General features: G+C 37.5%; 1 protein-coding gene across 23 annotated transcripts in view; it reads right to left on the bottom strand.

Moving 5' to 3' along the window:
- CLASP2 (cytoplasmic linker associated protein 2) overlaps positions 1-19,289 on the bottom strand; it is a 178,020-nt gene that overhangs the window by 24,835 nt on the left and 133,896 nt on the right. For 14 of the 23 annotated variants that reach the window (XM_060162436.1, XM_060162421.1, XM_060162422.1 and 11 more), the window contains 4 exons: positions 9,315-9,478; positions 8,378-8,456; positions 8,195-8,245; positions 3,874-4,017 (listed from right to left, as the gene is read on the bottom strand). In XM_060162436.1, coding sequence (XP_060018419.1) covers positions 3,874-4,017; positions 8,195-8,245; positions 8,378-8,456; positions 9,315-9,478 — 438 coding nt within the window. The remainder of the gene's footprint in view (positions 1-3,873; positions 4,018-8,194; positions 8,246-8,377; positions 8,457-9,314; positions 9,479-19,289) is intronic. The other 9 variants (XM_060162424.1, XM_060162427.1, XM_060162429.1 and 6 more) reach the window with 1 other exon arrangement.

The following is a 19,289-nucleotide window of genomic DNA, read 5'->3' as shown; positions in this document are numbered from 1 at the left end:
TGCCCTGTATTGGGTTTAAGAAGTTCCCTTCCCTTGATAGTTTGTTTAGTTTACGATTTTTTGTTTTTGTTTTAATCATGAAAGATGTTAGATCTTGCCAGATGCCTTTTCTGTTGAGATAATCATGTGGTTTTTGTCTTTTTACTATTGATGTGGAGTACTACAATAGACTTTCAGATGTTAACCTTACATTCTTGGGATAAATTACACGTGGTCTTGGTGTATAATTCTCTTTTTATATGTTGCAGAATTTGGTTTGCCAGGATTAAAAGGGTCCATATTTGTAAGAGACATTGATCTGTAGTTTTCTTTTTGTGTGTGATGTCTTTGGGTTTGTTATCAAGATAAAACTGTCCTCACAGAATGAGTTGGAAAGTGTTCCTTCCTCTTCTGTTTTTTAAGGAAGAGTTTGTGAAGAACTGGTATTAATGCTTGGTAGAACTCACCAGTTAAACCATGTGAGCCTGGGCTTCTCTCTGTCAGTGGTTTTTTAATTACTAAATCAAACTCTTTACTTGTTCTATTGACTTCTTGAGTCAATTTTGGTAGTTTGTGTCTTTCTAGAGATTTGTCCATTTCATCTAAGTTAACTACTTATTGGCATACAATATTGTAACATTCCTTTATAATCCTTATTATTTCTGTAAGGTTAGTAATAATATTCCCTCTTTCATTTCTAATTCTAGTAATTTGAGTCTTCTCTTTTTTTCTGTCAATCTAGCTAAAAGTTCATCAATACTGTTGATCTTTCCAAAAAACACAACTTTTGGTTTCACTAATTTTCTCTATTGTTTTTCTATTCTCTGTTTTATTAATTTCTGCTTAATCTTTATGTGTTTTGTCTTGTTTGACTTGGTTTTAAAAACTGAAGTACAGCTGCTGTACAATATTATACGTTATAGGTGTACAATATAGTGATTCACAATTTTTAAAGGTTATACTTCATTTATACTTATTACAAAATATTGGCTATATTCCCAATTGTACAATATATCTTTGTGACTGATTTCATACCTAATATTTGGTACCTCATAATTCCCCACTCCCATATTGCCCCTCTCCTGCTGGTAACCACTAGTTTGTTCTCTGTATCTGTGAATATGCTTCTTTTTTGTTATATTCACTAGTTTGCTATATTTTTTAGATTCCCCATGTAAGTGATATCATACAGTATTTGTCTTTCTCTGTCTGACTTATTTCACTTAGTATAATGCCCTCCAAGTCCATCCATGCTGCTGCAAATGGCAAAATCCCATTCATTTTTATGGCAGAGTAGTATTCCATGGCATGTATATACATCACATCTTCTTTATCCATTCACCTGTTTTTTTTTTAAAGATTATTATTTTTTTTGATGTGGACAATTTTTAAAGTCTTTATTGAATTTGTTACAATATTGTTTCTGTTTTATGTCTTGGTTTTTTGGCCCTGAGCCATGTGAAATCTTAGCTCCCTAAGCAGGGATCAAACCCACACCCCCTGCATTGGAAGGCGAAGTCCTAACCACTGGACTGCCAGGGAAGTCCCTTCATTCATCTGCTGATGGACACTTAGGTTGCTTCCATCCATATCCTGGCAATTGTAAAAAATGCTGCTATAAACATTAGGGTGCATGTATCTTTTCAAATTATTTCAAACATTTCAAATAACGTTTTTTTAAAATTTATTTATTTATTTATTTTTGGCTGCATTGGGTCTTCGTTGCTGTGCGTGGGCTTTTCTCTAGTTGTGGTGAGCAGGAGCTACTCTTTGTTGCGGTGCAAAGGCTTCTCATTGGGGTGGCTTCTCTTGTTGCAGAGCACGGGCTCTAGGCACACGGGCTCAGTAGTTGTGGCTCACGGGCTCCAGAGCACAGGCTCAGTAGTTGTGGCACACAGGCTTAGTTGCTCCACGGCATGTGGGATCTTCCCGGACCAGGGCTCGAACCCGTGTCCCCTGCATTGGCAGGCAGATACTTAAGCACTGCGCCACCAGGGAAGTCCCTATTCTTAGTTTTTTGAGAAACCTCCATAGTGTTTTCCACAGTGGCTGCACCAATTTACATTCCCAAAAACAATGTATAAGAGGGTTCCCTTTTTTCCACATCCTCGTCAACATTTGTTATCTGTGTTCTTTTCGGTAATAGCCATTCTGACCGGTATGAGGTGATATATCACTGTGGTTTTGATTTGCATTTCCCTGATGATTAGCGATGTTGAGCATCTTTTCCTGTGCCTGTTGGCCATCTGCATTTCCTCTTTGGAAAAATGTCTATTCAGTTCTTCTGCGTATTTTTCAATTGGGTTGCTCTTTTTTTTTTTTTTTTTGCGGTACGCGGGCCTCTCACTGCTGTGGCCTCTCTCGTTGCAGAGCACAGGCTCCGGACGCGCAGGCTCAGCAGCCACGGCTCACGGGCCTAGCCACTCCACGGCATGTGGGATCTTCCCAGACCGGGGCACGAACCCGTGTCCCCTGCATCGGCAGGCGGGCTCTCAACCACTGCGCCACCAGGGAAGCCCCTGGGTTGCTCATTTTTTTGATGTTGAGTTATATGAGTTGTTTATAAATGTTGGATATTTATCCCTTATTGGTCATATCATTTGCAAATATTTTCTTCCATTCAATAGGTTGTCTTTTTGTTTTGTTTATGGTTTCCTTTGCTCTGCAAAAGCTTTTAATTAGGTCCCATTTGTTTATTTTTATTTCCTTTGCTTTAGGAGATGGATCCAAAAAAGTATTGCTGTGATTTATGTCAGAAAGTGTTCTGCCTATGTTTTCCTCTAGGATTTTTACAGTCTTACATTTAGGTCTTTAATCCATTTTGAGTTTATTTTTATATATGGTGATAGAGAATATTCTAATTTCATGCTTTTACATGTAGCTGTCCAGTTTTCCCAGCACTAGTTACTGAACAGATTATCTTTTCTCCATTGTATATTCCTGGCTACTTTATCATAGGTTAATTGACCACGTGTGCATGGGTTTTATTTCTGGGCTCTCTATTCTGTTCCATTGATCTATGTGTCTGTTTTTGTGCCAGTACCATACTGTTTTGATTATTCTGGCTTTGTCAACAGAGCTAGATACAGAATGCAAGAAACGAATGATTAGGGTTGAAAAGAAGTCTCAGGAAGAAGGTGAAGAGAACAGAGGAGGGTCTAGAAAGGAACTCCCCAGAAAATAAATAACCTATGTTTTTGAGCATATGGAAAATCTTAGCCATGAGCATATGACAGAGATGTTGAACCTAACAACAAGTACTTAAAAAACATGTGGGGGAAAAAAAAAAGGAAAATGAAAAGGTAAATTATTAACACCAGGACAAATAAAGCTTCTGTAAGGAAGGAGGCTGTAATAAACCACTTGGCGTGGGGGTGAATACTTCCACAGTCAAAATTAAATCTTTTCTATTGAGTACCAACAATTGATTCATAAGTATTTTGAAGGTTATGGGGAAAGACATAGGAAAGGATAGGGGAAAGTTAAGTCTTAATTTACAAAGGTAGACAGACATATATAATGACTAAATTTATCAATGGATCAATAAATAATGCCTAAAATTAATAAATCAAGAAACAGTGCAAGCTCTTATTTGAAATATATAGGTAAATGTGAGGGGAAAGATTTGAAATATTTTGAATGGCTATAAGATTAGAGGTTGGGACGACTGTTTCAAAGACAGTTATCTTTAATTCTAAGTTTGAAAATTATACTCATATTAATTGAATAAAATTTAAAAGAGAAGATATTTTTTAAAAAAGGTCTTTATATCGCCAGGTAAATAACTCTATGCTAACTGGTAACATCCTGAAAATATTAGCTTCCTTCACTGGCAATCCAAAATGACTGACTTGCTTTTCTAATTTATCTTCTAAATCTTAAATTAAAACATACCTTCCGAACATCAGAACTTTTGGGTTCTGTTGTCCAAGTGATGACCCGAGACACTGCCAGGCGAGTTTCACTGGAATTTATAAAATCTCCTGGATCCATCTGTTTGGCCAGAGTTTCTATGTATTTAAGGATAGCAACCTTCACCTGCAGAGGGATGCACAATGAGAGAGGACAATCAGCTGGTCATTGAGGGGCAATGAGAACACTTCAGAAATAATTAGGTGACTTTTTTTTTTTTTGGCTGCACTGTGTGGCATGTGGGATCTTAGTTCCTCCACGGGGGATCAAACCCATGCCCCCTGCAGTGAAAGCACAGAGTCTTAACCACTCGACGGCCAGGGAAGTCCCTAGGTGATTATTTTTTTGACAAATACAAAATGAATAAGCATCAACAACAAAAGAGAAGTTATACAATCACCTACCTACCAGAGGTACAAGTATATGAAAATGTGGATTTTTTTCACACACAGCAGAACTTGTAAGTTTCATTCCCCATTCAAACATTTAGCAGTGTTTGAACTGCTAAAGACTCTCTTGATAAGATCAGACACTTCTCCTTGAGTCTGCCTTCAGAGATTACAGCTGACTCTTGTCTAGATTTCCCTAGGAACCAGTCTTTATAAATTGAAGTACAATTTGCCTCTTGGGGAAATCAAAGAATTTTGGAAATAAGGTATTATAAATCAACTGGGTAATCAAGGTGGGCAATACAGGTTTTTGGCAAACATACAGTACGACTCACACAATGAGATCAGGTTCCTTAATAGGTCCATCAACTGCTAGAACTACGTCTCAAAATAAATGTGGCAAAAAAGTTTTACACAAGTATCACTGGAGAAGAGACAATACTTATCTGTATAAAAGAACTATCATATATGAGTTTAAAAAGTCTTATTATTCTCCCAGGAATTCCTGATGCATGGGTGGCATGGTGGGTAGGTGTGTGGTAGGATGCAGGCTTCCAAGTAAGCAGGAGGTGGGGCAAAGCACACATGCTTCTCTCTTAGATGCAGCCTTCTTTATCCTTAGAGTAAGCCATTGTTAAATAATCTCCCCTTTCTCAGGTAATGTTGGGGTAGAAGAAAAGTTTGAGAACCACTGTTTTTAAAGTCACATCTAACATTCTAGGATTTCTAAGTAATGGTTCTCTAAGACTTTACCAGTGCCCTTTAGAAACGGCACCTGGCACAGTGCACAGTCCTTGTATACAGCAGATTCTAAACACATATTAAATGCTGATTTGCTGACTTAGAAAAAGGAAGGTTTAAATATATTAAAATAGTGACTTTGAAAAAATATTGTCAAAGATTAAGGTAATCAGGTTTTCTATACTCCTTCCCTTATTATTGATCTTAAGATGTCATTTTTCTCACTTAATCCAAATAAGGTCTCTGGGAAGTACTAAGCCAAGTTAATATATAGGAAGTAATATGTTAAAGTTCTGACTCTTGTACATTTTCCCCCTTCTGCTTCCAGTTTTAAAAAAAAGACAGAATGCATCAACTTACATTCTTCATTTCATAATAAATGAATTTTAAGAAGAAGTAACTATAACTTTAAGAAATGTACTGAAAAAAACAAGAATTAACCTATCAGCCATCATGAGTAAATTGTACAGGGGAGAAGGAAAGAGATTTATGGTTACTTTTGCAGTAGCAGGCCCAACTAAATTATGGCAGCACATAACATTCTGGATTCTTGAAGCCACGTCACCTTTTTTCAGTGTGACTGGCTGAAAGGTGACTATAGTAAATCAAAGAATGAACATCAATGTATTTTGTTTTTTTGAATATATTTATTTGCACTATGTGAGATTCAGTTAGTTCCGTGTCTTGACAATTTATAGAGAGGTATGTAAAGTTTTTAAAGGGTTTCACAGAATAGGTGTGTATACTATACCAAAGGCAAAATAACCATGATACACATTTGAAAATTTACATTTTGGTAGAATATTTCACAAGGTTCTATACATGGTCTGTACTCTGAATAACATAAACATGCATTCTTCTTCAGAGAGGAAAAACAATCTAGTCGCTAAGGTGCGTATAATTCTAAACCTGTTTATGAAACTCAGAAAAAAAAGTCAACAAAATTCCATTTATTTTAAAAAATATTACTCAAATAGAATCACTGTATGCGATTTCCCCCTATTTTATTGCTTCCTTTCTGACATTTACCCACATGATACTCTGTGAGAGATGTAAAATTTTATCTGAAAGATCCAGCACTTCTTCAATAAAGAATTTTTATGCATCTCATACTCAAGTTATTTGTGTTTTTCTACAACCTGTTAAATTTTTAATTCTTAATCCTGTCACCCATCTGAAAGTTACTTTTATTTTCAGCATAAGGTGTAGCTCTAATAGAACGTCTCCGTGCTGTCTTAAAACATCAATTTATGAGTTGAAGAGTGATCTTCCCCTACAGCTTTACGTGTGTGTGCATATGTGTGTATATATAATATATAAAAGCCAAGTACATACTATGTTCGTATTATATATTATGGTTTATATATAATACACATATATTATACACAGACTGTTTCTCTAAAAGCCCTATATACAAAAGCCATATATACATATATGCATACAGGTATACATGGCTTTTAGAGAAACAGTCTAGGTATATGTATTATATATATGTATATGTATATGTATATAGGGCTTTTAGAGAAACAGTCTGTGATTCTAGTCTCCAGTATGACTTTTTTTTTAAAAATAAATTTATTTATTGTTTTTATTTTTGGCCGCGTTGGGTCTTCATTTCTGTGCACGGGCTTTCTCTAGTTGTGTCGAGTGGGGGCTACTCTTCATTGTGGTGCGCGGGCTTCTCATTGCGGTGGTTTCTCTTGTTGTGGAGCATGGGCTCTAGGAGCACGGGCTTCAGTAGTTGTGGCTTGTGGGCTCAGTAGTTGTGGCTCGCGGGCTCTAGAGCGCAGGTTCAGTAGTTGTGGTGCACGGGCTTACTTGCTCCGCGGCACGTGGGATCTTCCCGGACCAGGGCTCGAACCCGTGTCCCCTGCATTGGCAGGCGGATTCTTAACCACTGCGCCACCAGGGAAGCCCCAGTAGTATGATGTTTTAATTATATGTTTTCCACTGTCTTTCTCTTCAGGGCTTCAGCAACTTTATTCTCTCCTTCAACTCACCTATCACCCTTATTTCTTAAGCTAATGGTTTAGACCTCCATTTCTACTGGGCCATGAAACATATGTTTTCAACAGCACTTGAATACCTACCACCAGTACCTAAATCATAACTCTTATCACAGTTTACAGTTTATCATGTATTATAGACAATAATGATAGGAAATTGTAAGTTTTATATTCCTATGCTAGGCTTAGACAAAAAAATAAGTTTAAACAGTATTTATCAATAATATCAAGTAAATTATTCTCTTTCTGCAGGTCACTTTTTAATATCAAAACAGATGGATCCTTTTTCACAAAGCAGCTCTGAGAAAATAACATTATGTTGAGTATAAGTCAACCCTGGTAAGAAACATAATTGTGATTTTAAGGTAAAATCATATTCAGAAACTTAAAGGAAAATCAATCCAAGGCAATAATGCATATAGAAACATACTTCGTGCAGAATAGAGCAGAAAATACAAGGCTTATAAATGCTCATATGCTTGTTATTTCCCTGATTTTAACCTCTTTTTAATTTAAGAAAACTCACTAAGAAACATCTTTAGTAAAGAATTCAGGGCAGATCTTTTATATTATCTTTTCTTTTATGTTAAATAATTATTTTTAATCAAAAATTAGAATCTACCTAGTTTTCACTTAAATTAACTAGAAAATGTGTGCTAATAACAATGGAGGAAGTTAATCCTGAATCTAAATTTTGTGCACACATTAGAAAATCACATTGCAAAAAGAAAAAAACATTACTGTTTCAGTTAAGAACTGGAGAATAGCACTGGCATCAAACTTAAAAAGTTCTGTTTACTGAAATACATAGGCAAAACTGACATTTTGCCCAGAATAACTCTTCAAATGCCTAACTTAAAAAAAAAAAAAAGGATTGGGAAATCACAAACATAAAATTAGATAAGATTTTATAGAGCAAGTTTGCATAACAGCTTAGGGTTAGCGGCCATACTTGTGTTGCCTTCTAAACATGTATCCTCAGTAAGCCTCTCCAAAAGATAATCTGGTATCAAATAATATTTAAAATCAAATCCATGCATGCTTTATAGGCTTATAAAGGTTAGTAGTTGAATATATAGATGCATACAAACATTATCTGAAACACTGCAGTTTGTAAAGAGAGTTAAGAAAAGAAATAATGCAGATTAAAACAAAACCAAAAAAAACCTTGGAACTCCAAAAAGAGTGAAGCTGGTCCCGAAGTGCTGGCTTGACTGTCTGAAAGTTTATAAAAACAAAATCCACTGATTGAACAGCTTCTTGTGTGACAGAAATACAAATATTAGCATAACTTTATGAATAAAATACTTCAGTTCCTTAAAATGTCATCAAAAGACCTCAAATTTTTACCTTCAAGCTTGGTGTCTGGGTCTGATCAACTGTAAATCTCATTAGAATATTGAACTGAAGATCATTTGGAAAAGATTCTCTGAAATAAGGAAAGAACAAAGCAAAATAAAATAAAAATTAAGTCAGCAAGTAAGCATTTAGCAAACTTAACAGAAGATTATGTTTAATACCAAACAAAACACAATGTCATTCAGAAAGCATGCATGAAGTAGCACCTGTATGTGGTATATAGTCTATGTGGTAAAGTATACGATAAAAGCTACTCCCAGAAGAATCTGAACGTCTGAATTTATACCCTGTAAGTATAAATTTAACCCCCTGTAGGGGGTTAAAAAGCAACACTATAGCAAAGAATGATCTCTTGCCTCATTTATAGATTTAATCAGAAAAATGTTAGTTAAAGTTTAATGAAATGTTAAACTTTAATGTAATGTTAAAGTTCAACATTATCAGAGACGTTTCCATACCTAATATCTGAATTCTAGACTCACCTCAACTTAGTAAATGGATATTTGAAATAAGTCACTTCAACAATCTACACAAGAAAGTAGAAATATATCATTGGTTCAAAATCTTCTGAAAAAAGAATGCATAATAAAACATTCTTTTTAAACTTAGAAAATATTTTTATCTTTACACTAGACTGAATAAAATCTTCAACTCTACTTTGCAGTTACATCTTAATTAAAATAAAACACTACCTTGAATTACTCAACCAATGTTAATAAAATTTTTTAATAGATTAAATGCAGTGTTTGAACTAAGGATCAACGTTGCATTAAATATACCATGTAAATGGGCAACATCAATAATTTTCAAATGGAACTCATGCAATCTACATAGTTTGAAAAGACTCAGAAATCTGAACTTTTAACAAAGAAACGAAATATTCTTGATTACTACCGGGTAAACTTGAAATACATGAAGAAAATCTTACCTTGTAACATCGAGGGCTTTCTGAACTTTTGCTTGAACAGACCCAAGCAAATCAGCACCCATTTTTTTTAGTAGTTGGGTCAGCAGTACAAACAACCAATCTTGAAGATCATCTTTGTGGACTTGTATGAAGTCCACTAAAGTCTCCAAAAACATGCTGAACACCTACAGTGGATAAACGGGGGAGGGAGGAGAAAAAGGAGGAAATATTGACCTCTATGATCAATTCAAAACTGAAATAGAAAGGAATACAGGAATCAGAGGCACAGCGATTGGCAGCCAAGCGGAAAAACAATCTCTCTTGCTTTTCATTGGACTCTGTGATACAAGAGTACATCTGAACTGTTATCCAACTTCTGCTGAAGTTCGACAATTAGCTATTCCATGCAGCATCACTTGGTAAAGAAACTTTGGCTATAATGGCTGGCACACCTAAGGTCGTCAATGATGCCACAGCTTAAACTGCAATCTATTTTATCTGAAATTTAGGGCAAGGAACTACCTATGGTCTCATCAGCCCCCAGCTCTTTGGAAGAGTGGCAGTGAGTTAATCAGAGGTCGACTATGCTGACAGCTACCTTAACACATAAGATGATTTTGATATAACGTGCTAATTGGAGACTTCTTAGTTCTCAAAATGTCCGTGGTCACAAAATTTTTTGGTATAAGACATATTATTTATTAAAACTGCCCCAAAAGTAATTTTAAATGACCTGGGATAACTATAACTGTACCTAAAATAAATAAAATCAGGATACAAATCTACATCTACATTTTAATGATTTCTAAAAAGTCCTAGATGGCATGCTATTAGTCTCCATTTCTATTGACGGGTTTTATACTGTTTCCAATATTAATCTACAAGTTTGAAACTTTTTGGAAGATTCAGGAAAAATTTAAGGGAAGGGAAGCTAAAATTCATAAGTGCTTTATCTCATTAAAAATACTTATGGGGGAGGCTTCCCTGGTGGCGCAGTGGTTGAGAGTCCGCCTGCTGATGCAGGGGATACAGGTTTGTGCCCCGGTCCGGGAGGATCCCACATGCCGTGGAGCGGCTGGGCCCGTGAGCCATGGCCACTGAGCCTGCGTGTCCGGAGCCTGTGCTCCGCAATGGGAAAGGCCACAACAGTGAGAGGCCCGCGTACCACAAAAAACAAAAAACAAAAACTTATGGGGACTTCCCTGGTGGTCCAGTGGTTAAGACTCCACGCATCTACTGCAGGGGGCAGAGGTTCGATCCCTGGTCGGGGAACTAAGATCCCACATGCCGTGCGGCACAGCCAAAAAATTAAATAAAACAAAACAAAACTAAGGAAAAGTGACATACGGTAAGGTTATATCTCCTCAATAAATTCAATATCATACAGGAAAATTTATTTCTAGGTAAAGAGGGAAAAGCTCTTAAGACAATGTCAGCCATGTTGTATTATATGAGATAATTTATAATCACAATGGATTATAAAAACTATGGTTTCAAAAGTTAAGCTCAAAGTAACTACACTAATTTGAAAATTAAAGAGTTTTGTTCTCAATATATATTTTATTTCTTGAATTTCCTTTATATAGTTATACATGAACTCCTTTCTTTTCTTATGTTAGAAATGAAGGATTTTTATCTATCAGAATTATAACTAAGCTTTTCAACATTTGAATCTGAGTTAGAAAAAGTACACTTTAGCTACTTGCTCAAGATACTATCTGTAAAAGCAGAAACTGTGACCATTTTGAATTTTCTGTTACCTCTGACCCCCAGGCAGTAAGTACCTGCTTCAACACTGTTCTTATTCACAATGCAGACCATTAACGCTGGTCCTAACCCCACCCACAACCCGTGGCCCATAGCTTCACTGAAACTGTCTCTGGCTCCCTCCTCAGGGCTTGAACGCTGCTGAGGAACTTCACTAGACCTGCTCTGCGACAAGTCCATGTGTCTAATCTAGTACTCACTCTTATTGGTACCTGGCAAATCTGTCAAGTGATGTCCTGGAGTCAGTCAGTACCTGCCTAGAAAGTCAAATGTTAAATATTCAGGAATATTGTGAGCTGGTTGGTGGCTTGAAATCAGCCATGTGGGAATATTTACACCTCAGAATTTATAATAAACATTACAAATCAGGGCTTCCTGCCCCCTCTCAAACATGGTTTACCAGTACAACACTCTAATTCTTTGGTTCACTTTCACTCTTATTGTTTCAACTCTTGCCTATTTTCCTGAAGAGTCCAACTTTAAGCTTTCTCTATGCCAAAATCCATTTTGAAAATCATAGACATTAGAATGCCCAAGTCAACCCTCCCATTTTATCTGGTTCTCAGGAAACTGAGAACTAGAAAATTAAGTGACTTCCCAAGGTTTCCACAGCTAATCAATGGCTAAGTCACTTGGTTTTTAGTTGTGTTCCATCCGCTCTGTTACTAGACAACTTACCTCATCTACTTTACTGTCATTCATAATAAAATTCTCCACTGACTTTTCCCTCACTTTGATTTCCTCTACAGCTATCCTTCTCATAATCGTTTCTCCAAGGAAGAGCCAATTTTATTCCTCTGTTAAGACTAATCTTGCTTTCTATATTCTTGTTCTTTTTTTTTTTTTGCGGTACGTGGGCCTCTCACTGTTGTGGCCTCTCCCGTTGCGGAGCTCAGGCTCCGGAAGCACAGGCTCAGCGGCCATGGTTCACGGGCCCAGCCGCTCTGCGGCATGTGGGATCTTCCTGGACCGGGGCATGAACCCGTGTCCCCTGCATCATCGGCAGGCGGACTCTCAACCACTGCGCCACCAGGGAAGCCCCTATATTCTTGTTCTTTAAAGTATGGTCTCCTCTATCTTTACTCTTTTATTCTCAACCTAAATTCTTTGTTTACAGATGCAGAAGACACTGTCTCAAGAATTTCTCCTTCAATTTCCATCCTATTGCACCCATCAATTATCTTCTAATCGTGATATATAATAGCTTTTTCATTAGCTTAGCATGCTTAGCCATTCTGTAGCTTGACACTGTTTTTCCTCTTATTATCTCCCTTCCTTCTTTCATTCTTTTTACCAGGCATTTTCCTTTTGCATCCTAAATAAGGAGAGATGTAAGAGCCAGTCTTCATCCTGATTCTCTTTTCACCGAAAGTATGACTTCCTTGACTGGGCCTCTCTGTCCTAGCCTACTAGGCCCCAAAATAACCCCTAGAATAGCTCTCACTTTTGGCCTTCCTCAAATCTGTTGATCACAACATCATCGTAGGCACCAATTCTTTCTGACCTCAAGTCTGGATTTCTGCAACAGGCCAGAAAGTAAATATCCTAGGCTTTGCAGGCCATATAGTGTGTCACAACTACTCAGCTCTGTCATCGTAGCACGGCCATAGACATTATGCAAACAAGTGAGCACAGCTGTGTTCCAATAAAACTTTATTTACAAAACAGACGGCTGGCCAACTCATACTTCTTTCTCATTATCAGATTGTGACATCACTCTTTTGATAGAAACGAAATCCTTTCATGTCCCTTCACTGTCTATAGAATAATGTCTCCAAGGCTTAGACGAAGTTCTAACTCTCCAGACTCATGCTGGACCCTTTGGCAACATAAACTCTTTGTCCCTGAACACATCTCACACACACTCTGCATTTTCTACCACACTCCCTAATCCCCCTATTTATACAAAGTGCATGACTTCCTACAAAGCTTACCACTCAAGACCCAGCCAAAAAGCTTCTTGGACCTCTTTAGATAATAGCCACTGATCATCCCTACTTGGAACTTGTAGTGGGGCTAGCTTTATGGTGCTATTTCACTTTTTCTGAATTTATATCATCTTCCCATCTGGAATATATAACATTTGAGAAAAAAGACTATATATTTTTTAGTCTTGTATCACCGATTAGAACGAAGTCTAAAGTTATCAGAGGCTGAGGACCAAATTAAAAAGTTGTTCAGGGCTTCCCTGGGCCTGCCGATGCAGGGGACGCGGGTTCGTGCCCCGGTCCGGGAGGATCCCACATGCCGCGGAGCGGCTGGGCCCGTCAGCCATGGCCGCTGAGCCTGCGCGTCCGGAGCCTGTGCTCCGCAACGAGAGAGGCCACAACAGTGAGAGGCCCGCGTACCACACACACACACACACACAAAAAAATGTTGTTCAATGAATGTGCAGGAAAAGTTCCTTAAAGAGTAAGAATTTTCTCATAAGTAAATAAACCTTACCCTGCAATTGGTAGCCAACCCTTTTTCTCAATGCAAGGGAAGATATGTAAGACCTTCCTTTAATGGCAGCCAAGATTTTCTTTTTCTTTCCTATAGTCTTTCTGACATCTCCCACTTCTCTGGACTCAGGCTAGTCACGCCGGGGAGGCCCTTTCTTCTCATCCTGACATAATCCAAAGTTTATGTTCCTGTCAAGATCTGAATTGCTATTTTCTTAAAAAAGACTTCTCTGAGTCTCTAATCAAAAGTAGAAATTTCTTTTGATTAGATAAAATGTGAGTATAACTGAATAAAAATGTAGACATTTTATTTATGGTACTCTATATATAGAATTATACTATATTTTTCAAAATACTTATATCTTATCAATGGTACTTACTAAATGATAAATATATGCATATATATACATCCATCCAAAATATATATTGGAAATTTTGCATAAAATTTCTTACTTGACTGCCCTATCACAGAGAGTTCACTGTCAGATGTTGATATTCTCCCATTTCCTTATCTATGATTAAAGGAGAAAGAGGAAAGTGGACACATTAATATAGCACTAGGGCCAAAAATTTGATTTCAGAACAGAAAGCTGAGAATCACTGCTCCTTAAACAGCCCTGTTTGCTTTTGTGGAATGCCATTAATAGACTATTAGAAAGCTCATATGTGGAGGCTGGAATTCAATTAAAAAAATTAATTGTGAAACTTGGGAATTACTTTTTTAATAATTCAATGAAACCAACCTTCAATGGAATCTATTTATAACTGTAGTTTATTGGAAAATTATAATATTTGAGCTATTACAATTGAGGCAGCCTTTTCTTAACCTCTTATATCTTAGGTGTGCCAGTCATCCAATATAGAACAGAAGAACATAATCAAATTAGATTAATTAGTAGATTAAAAAGCACATCTCCAAACAGAATGACAGTTTGCATAACTGCAAATAGCATTTCGTGGATTGCAAAGGGTCCAACACTGCATGAACTCTTCGGGAGAGAAAACAGAGAAAAAGGGTTAATTTCACAGTCATGCAGTAAAGTTAGGTTTCCAACAAATATTGAACCAACTTACTCTCTATTGAGAGTTCCAACACAGGGGACAGCATGCAAAAGGAAAAAAAGAAAAAAAAGAAAAACACACAAATTAGTCGCCATCAATGCCAAGTTCCTGTATGGAATAAAAACACTTAGAAAATAAAAGTGACAAATGTTTTTCAAAGTTTTACGATAAACTCAAAATAGTTTTTAAAACAAGAGTTAAATGAATAGTATGGGATAAGAGTATGTGATTTTCCTATATTTCTCTCTCATCTTCTTGCCAAGGAAATTTAAAAACAAAAAACAAACAAAAACTTCCTTCTTTTCCAGACCATACTATTGTTGAGGCTCAACTTCTGGAAAAAATCTAAGACTAATAGACACCTGCCAAAATTTCTGTACAGTGCAAACATTTGCTTCTAAAGCACAGTATCTAGAATTTTTCTTTTATCTTTTTTTTTCCTCTTCAGAAGCAATGCATTCACAAGTTAAATTATTTCTGTGAAGGCTTGGAATAATTACTATTGTTTGGAGGTAAAAAGTAACTATACCACAACTTTTAATTTTCCCCAGGTAAGATATATGTTTTGGCCTCCTGATCCTAAGACTGCAGACACTCTTCAGGAGACCAGATATGTCCTTCTAAGGAGGGCACTCAACTGTGTTGCATTTTAGTAGCCACTGATTGAATTCCTACTCCAGATGTTCAAGACTTCAAGAGGTAGGACTAAACAGACCATAAAATGTGAAATCAAACCATGCACTTTAGTGAAGGTGGCTCTTCTCAAGTAGGTCCTTCAGAGTCAAATGTCAGAATCACAGGGGATAGCTTTTGGCATCTGACACTCCTTACATTTGAAGGAAAAAATGGGTCTAGAGCAATCAAAATAAAAATTTTCTCTGAATTCCTTAATTTTTCAAACTTATTTATTTTTTAAAAACTTATATAGTGCTTGGTGTGTTGTAAGGGCTTTACATATATTAACTCATTTAATCATCATCGCAATCTTATTAACTCTATTTTACAGATTAAGAAACCAAGGCACACACTGCTAATAAGTGATGGAGGCAGAATTTGAACCCAAGCAATCTAGCTCCACTACCCATAGTTGTTATCACTGTGTTGCACTGCCTCTCTTAGAAAAATATTTAGAGGTTTTACAGAGTCATACACTGTGATTGTATGCGTAGTATCTGAAAGTTTAAAAAGTTTATTTATCAAGTTATGGACATCAAATAATTTCAGCTTGTGAACTATCTACCAACCACATTACTCCTGTCCCAGGAAAAAACCCAGCATCTATTTCAACTGTATTCAGAAGTTGAAATAGAAGCTCTTTTCTAGCCCTTCCTTTCTGGGATGTGTATTGGAGCTCACCTGATATTTCAGCTGGACTCAGATGCTTACTCTAACACATATAAGAGAAACATTCTGGGGGTTGGAGGTGATCCTAGATGAAAGGAGATGGGGCTGCTGCTCACACTCTGGTTCTCTAAGTAACCTGTTGGGGACAGCAGGTGGTCTCAATCATGTTGGGGAGAAGTAAGGACAGCTTCCAGTTAACATGGAAGCCAGCTACTATTCAGAAGCTGTTAACACAGCTTTAAGTTGACTTCAACTTAAAAGGACATGGGAGGGCTTCCCTGGTGGCGCAGTGGTTGAGAGTCCGCCTGCCGATGCAGGGGACACGGGTTCGTGCCCCGGTCTGGGAAGATCCCACATGACGCGGAGCAGCTGGGCCCGTGAGCCATGGCTGCTGAGCCTGCGCTCCGCAACAGGAGAGGCCACAACAGTGAGAGGCCCGCGTACTGCAAAAAAAAAAAAAAAAAGGACATGGGAAAACCCACCCAACAAACCTCAAGGCATGAGGTGTCTCCTAAACACTACGGCCCATTCTGGGGTCAAGGCTTCAGATGATTTCTGCCCTGTGAGTTTCAGGATAGTTAAGGTTACAGATAAGTGATTCCAATTCAGAGTGTAGAGCTAACCCACACTTGAGGAAGAAAAGAGAAGTCTCTTTGATGGCCTATTTCAAGGCTATGAGGAAAAGCACGTGGCACATTTGGGGAAATGAACGTAGTTTCCAGGATTGAGAGTGACAGTGAGAAGGGAATGACAAGCAAAAATGATAGGCTTTGTTTGAATATTTTCTTGAGGGTAATGAGTAGTCACTGAAGGATTTTAAGTTAGTAGAGAAGATTTACCTTTTAGAAAGGTTATTCAAATATGCAGCGTGGAAGAGAATTTAGGGATAGGAGGTGGGGAGGAGGTGCAGCTGGCCAAAGATGATTGTGCCCTGAATTAGCAGTGAGAATGGAAATGTTTAGAAGGTTGAATCAATTAGGACTGAGTAAATTTCTAGAATAATGCCCAAATTCTTCACTTGAGCAATGAGAGGATAGTGGTTTCATCTAATGAGACAAAGCAATGCAGGAGGAAAAGTAGTTTTGAGTTTTAAGATGAGCAAAAGGCATGTAACTAAGTAAGTGCAGGAGAACAATGTGGGCTGGAAGTACCATATGAGAGTCATTAGGATAAAGTGGGTGACTTAAGCTTCAGATAAGGTACAGAAATGAAAGAGGAGGGCCTAAGGCAATGCTCTAAGCAACACCAATGTAAGTAAAACAAGCAGAGAGATAAGTGTCTGAAAAGAGAGGGTGTCTACTGTGAGGAAGACTGGATCAGGCACAACAGAAAACACCCCTCTTCCACCTCTCCCACATCCCTTTCCTTAAAGTGTCAGAAAAGATATGCTGGATAAACTCACAACAAGGTTGAAAAATAAAAAGGGATGTCAAGCAGCAAACTGAAATTTATGAAAAATTCCTGGTGGCCAAGCAGATGAGACCATGTTAGCAAAAAACAGAGTACATGTTTATGTGGCTACCAACAGCTTCAAGGTAAGACCTCCTGCCATTTCCATAGAAGAAAAGGTAGAAAGAATGGGCTTATGTGCGGTTAACTTTGCCAGTTTGGAGACAGGAAATGGGAGTTTCTGCTGGATGGCTTCTATCTTCTTGGTAAGCTAAGAGGCCAGGACATATGCTTGGGGCATGAGATGGGTGGAGAGGTGAACAGGGATGGAGTTCTGAGGAAAGACTATCTGACACAGTCTCTGTGGAGGACAGAAGAAAAAAACTAGAGGAAGAGGAAAGGCAGCACTGGGCTTTTAGACAAAAATCACAGATCAGAAATGGAGAATGGCACAATATACAGGAATAACAGGGCTGATTTCACCCAGCAGGGGCCAGTACATTGTTTCCCTTCAACAGTCTTAACTTTCAACCAGTGGCATGAGCATGAGCAGAGGTTCTTGAACATATTTCTATTTTAGTGTCTATGACCAGAGTTGACTGTATAGAGCAGGGGTTGGGAAACTATGGTCTCAGAGCTAAAAATGGTTTTACCTTTAAAAAAAATTTTTTTTTAATCAAAAGAAAAGGCTATTTCGTGACAGAAAATTTTATGAAAATAAAAATTTCAATGTTCATAAGTAAAGTTTTATGGCAACCCAGCCATGGCCATTTGTTTAGATATTGTCTATAGGTACCTTTGTGCTATAATGGCAGAGTTCAGTAGTTGTGACAGAGATCATTATGGCCCACAAAGCTACAAATATTTACTACCTGGCCCTTTATAGGGAAAAACAAACAAACAAAAAAGGCCAACTCTTGATAGAGAACAAAATTTTACTTGGAAAGAAAAGAAAGCATCAAAAACAGCTGCTTGATCCAATGATTGGACTGTTAGTACTTTATAAAATTAAAAAGGGGGGGGTATCTACTATTTTAATAATATATGGATATGATGCAAAAGCTCAAATCAAACCCTGATATTTTTAACTCAGCATAGTATGGTGATATATCCAGTTTATCCTTTTTTTTTTTTTTTTTTTGCGTTACGCGGGCCTCTCACTGCTGTGGCCTCTCCTGCTGCAGAGCACAGGCTCCGGATGCGCAGGCTCAGTGGCCATGGCTCACGGGCCCAGCTGCTCTGCGGCATGTGGGATTCTCCCGGACCGGGGCACGAACCCGTGTCCCCTGCATCGGCAGGTGGACTCTCAACCACTGCGCCACCAGGGAAGCCCCTATCCAGTTTATTCTTAATGAATTACATTACTGGTAGAGTCCCTGATGGACAATCACCAAACAAAAGCTAAACAAAAACGAATTAAAAATAATCTTCCCTTTACATGTGTATTCACTGAATTAACCAAAAAAACAAAACCAAACAAACAAAGCTGATGGATCAATAAGAACTGTATGTTCTTATAAAATCCCACAGACAAAAAAAGTCTCCTTCCCGAAAACTCTCGGAAGGACTGTGGCTGGTTCTCTGCATCTACTAAGGGAGGCCAAACATCTGTGCTTTCACCAACATCAAACTTGGTTTTCCTACTTGATCTTCAAGAGACTTTTTTAAAATTTTGACATTCACTTTATTTTAAAAATTTTTTCTTCAAGAGACTTTCTAAAAAAGTGTTTCTCTTTATTACTGTGCAAATCCTAGGATCCAACTAAATTGCATTATTGTCCTAACAAAAAATTAAAAACTGTGACTTCAAGAAATAATCTAGCCTTACACTCTCATACCTTCCAGCAGAGATGAATTATATTACTTTTGAAGATGTTTTAAAACTCTACTTTTAAAAGTTGTAGAGATTATTAATTAAAACATCATTTACTAAAACAGGTCCACCCAGATCATAATTGTCTTGTCCTTTGGCTCATACTGCTAACAAAAA

This window comes from Lagenorhynchus albirostris, chromosome 10 (assembly GCF_949774975.1).
Source record: "Lagenorhynchus albirostris chromosome 10, mLagAlb1.1, whole genome shotgun sequence".
Classification (NCBI taxonomy): Eukaryota; Metazoa; Chordata; class Mammalia; order Artiodactyla; family Delphinidae; genus Lagenorhynchus; species Lagenorhynchus albirostris.
Note: the sequence above shows the minus strand (reverse complement) of the source record. Positions and strands in the feature narration are given on the sequence as shown.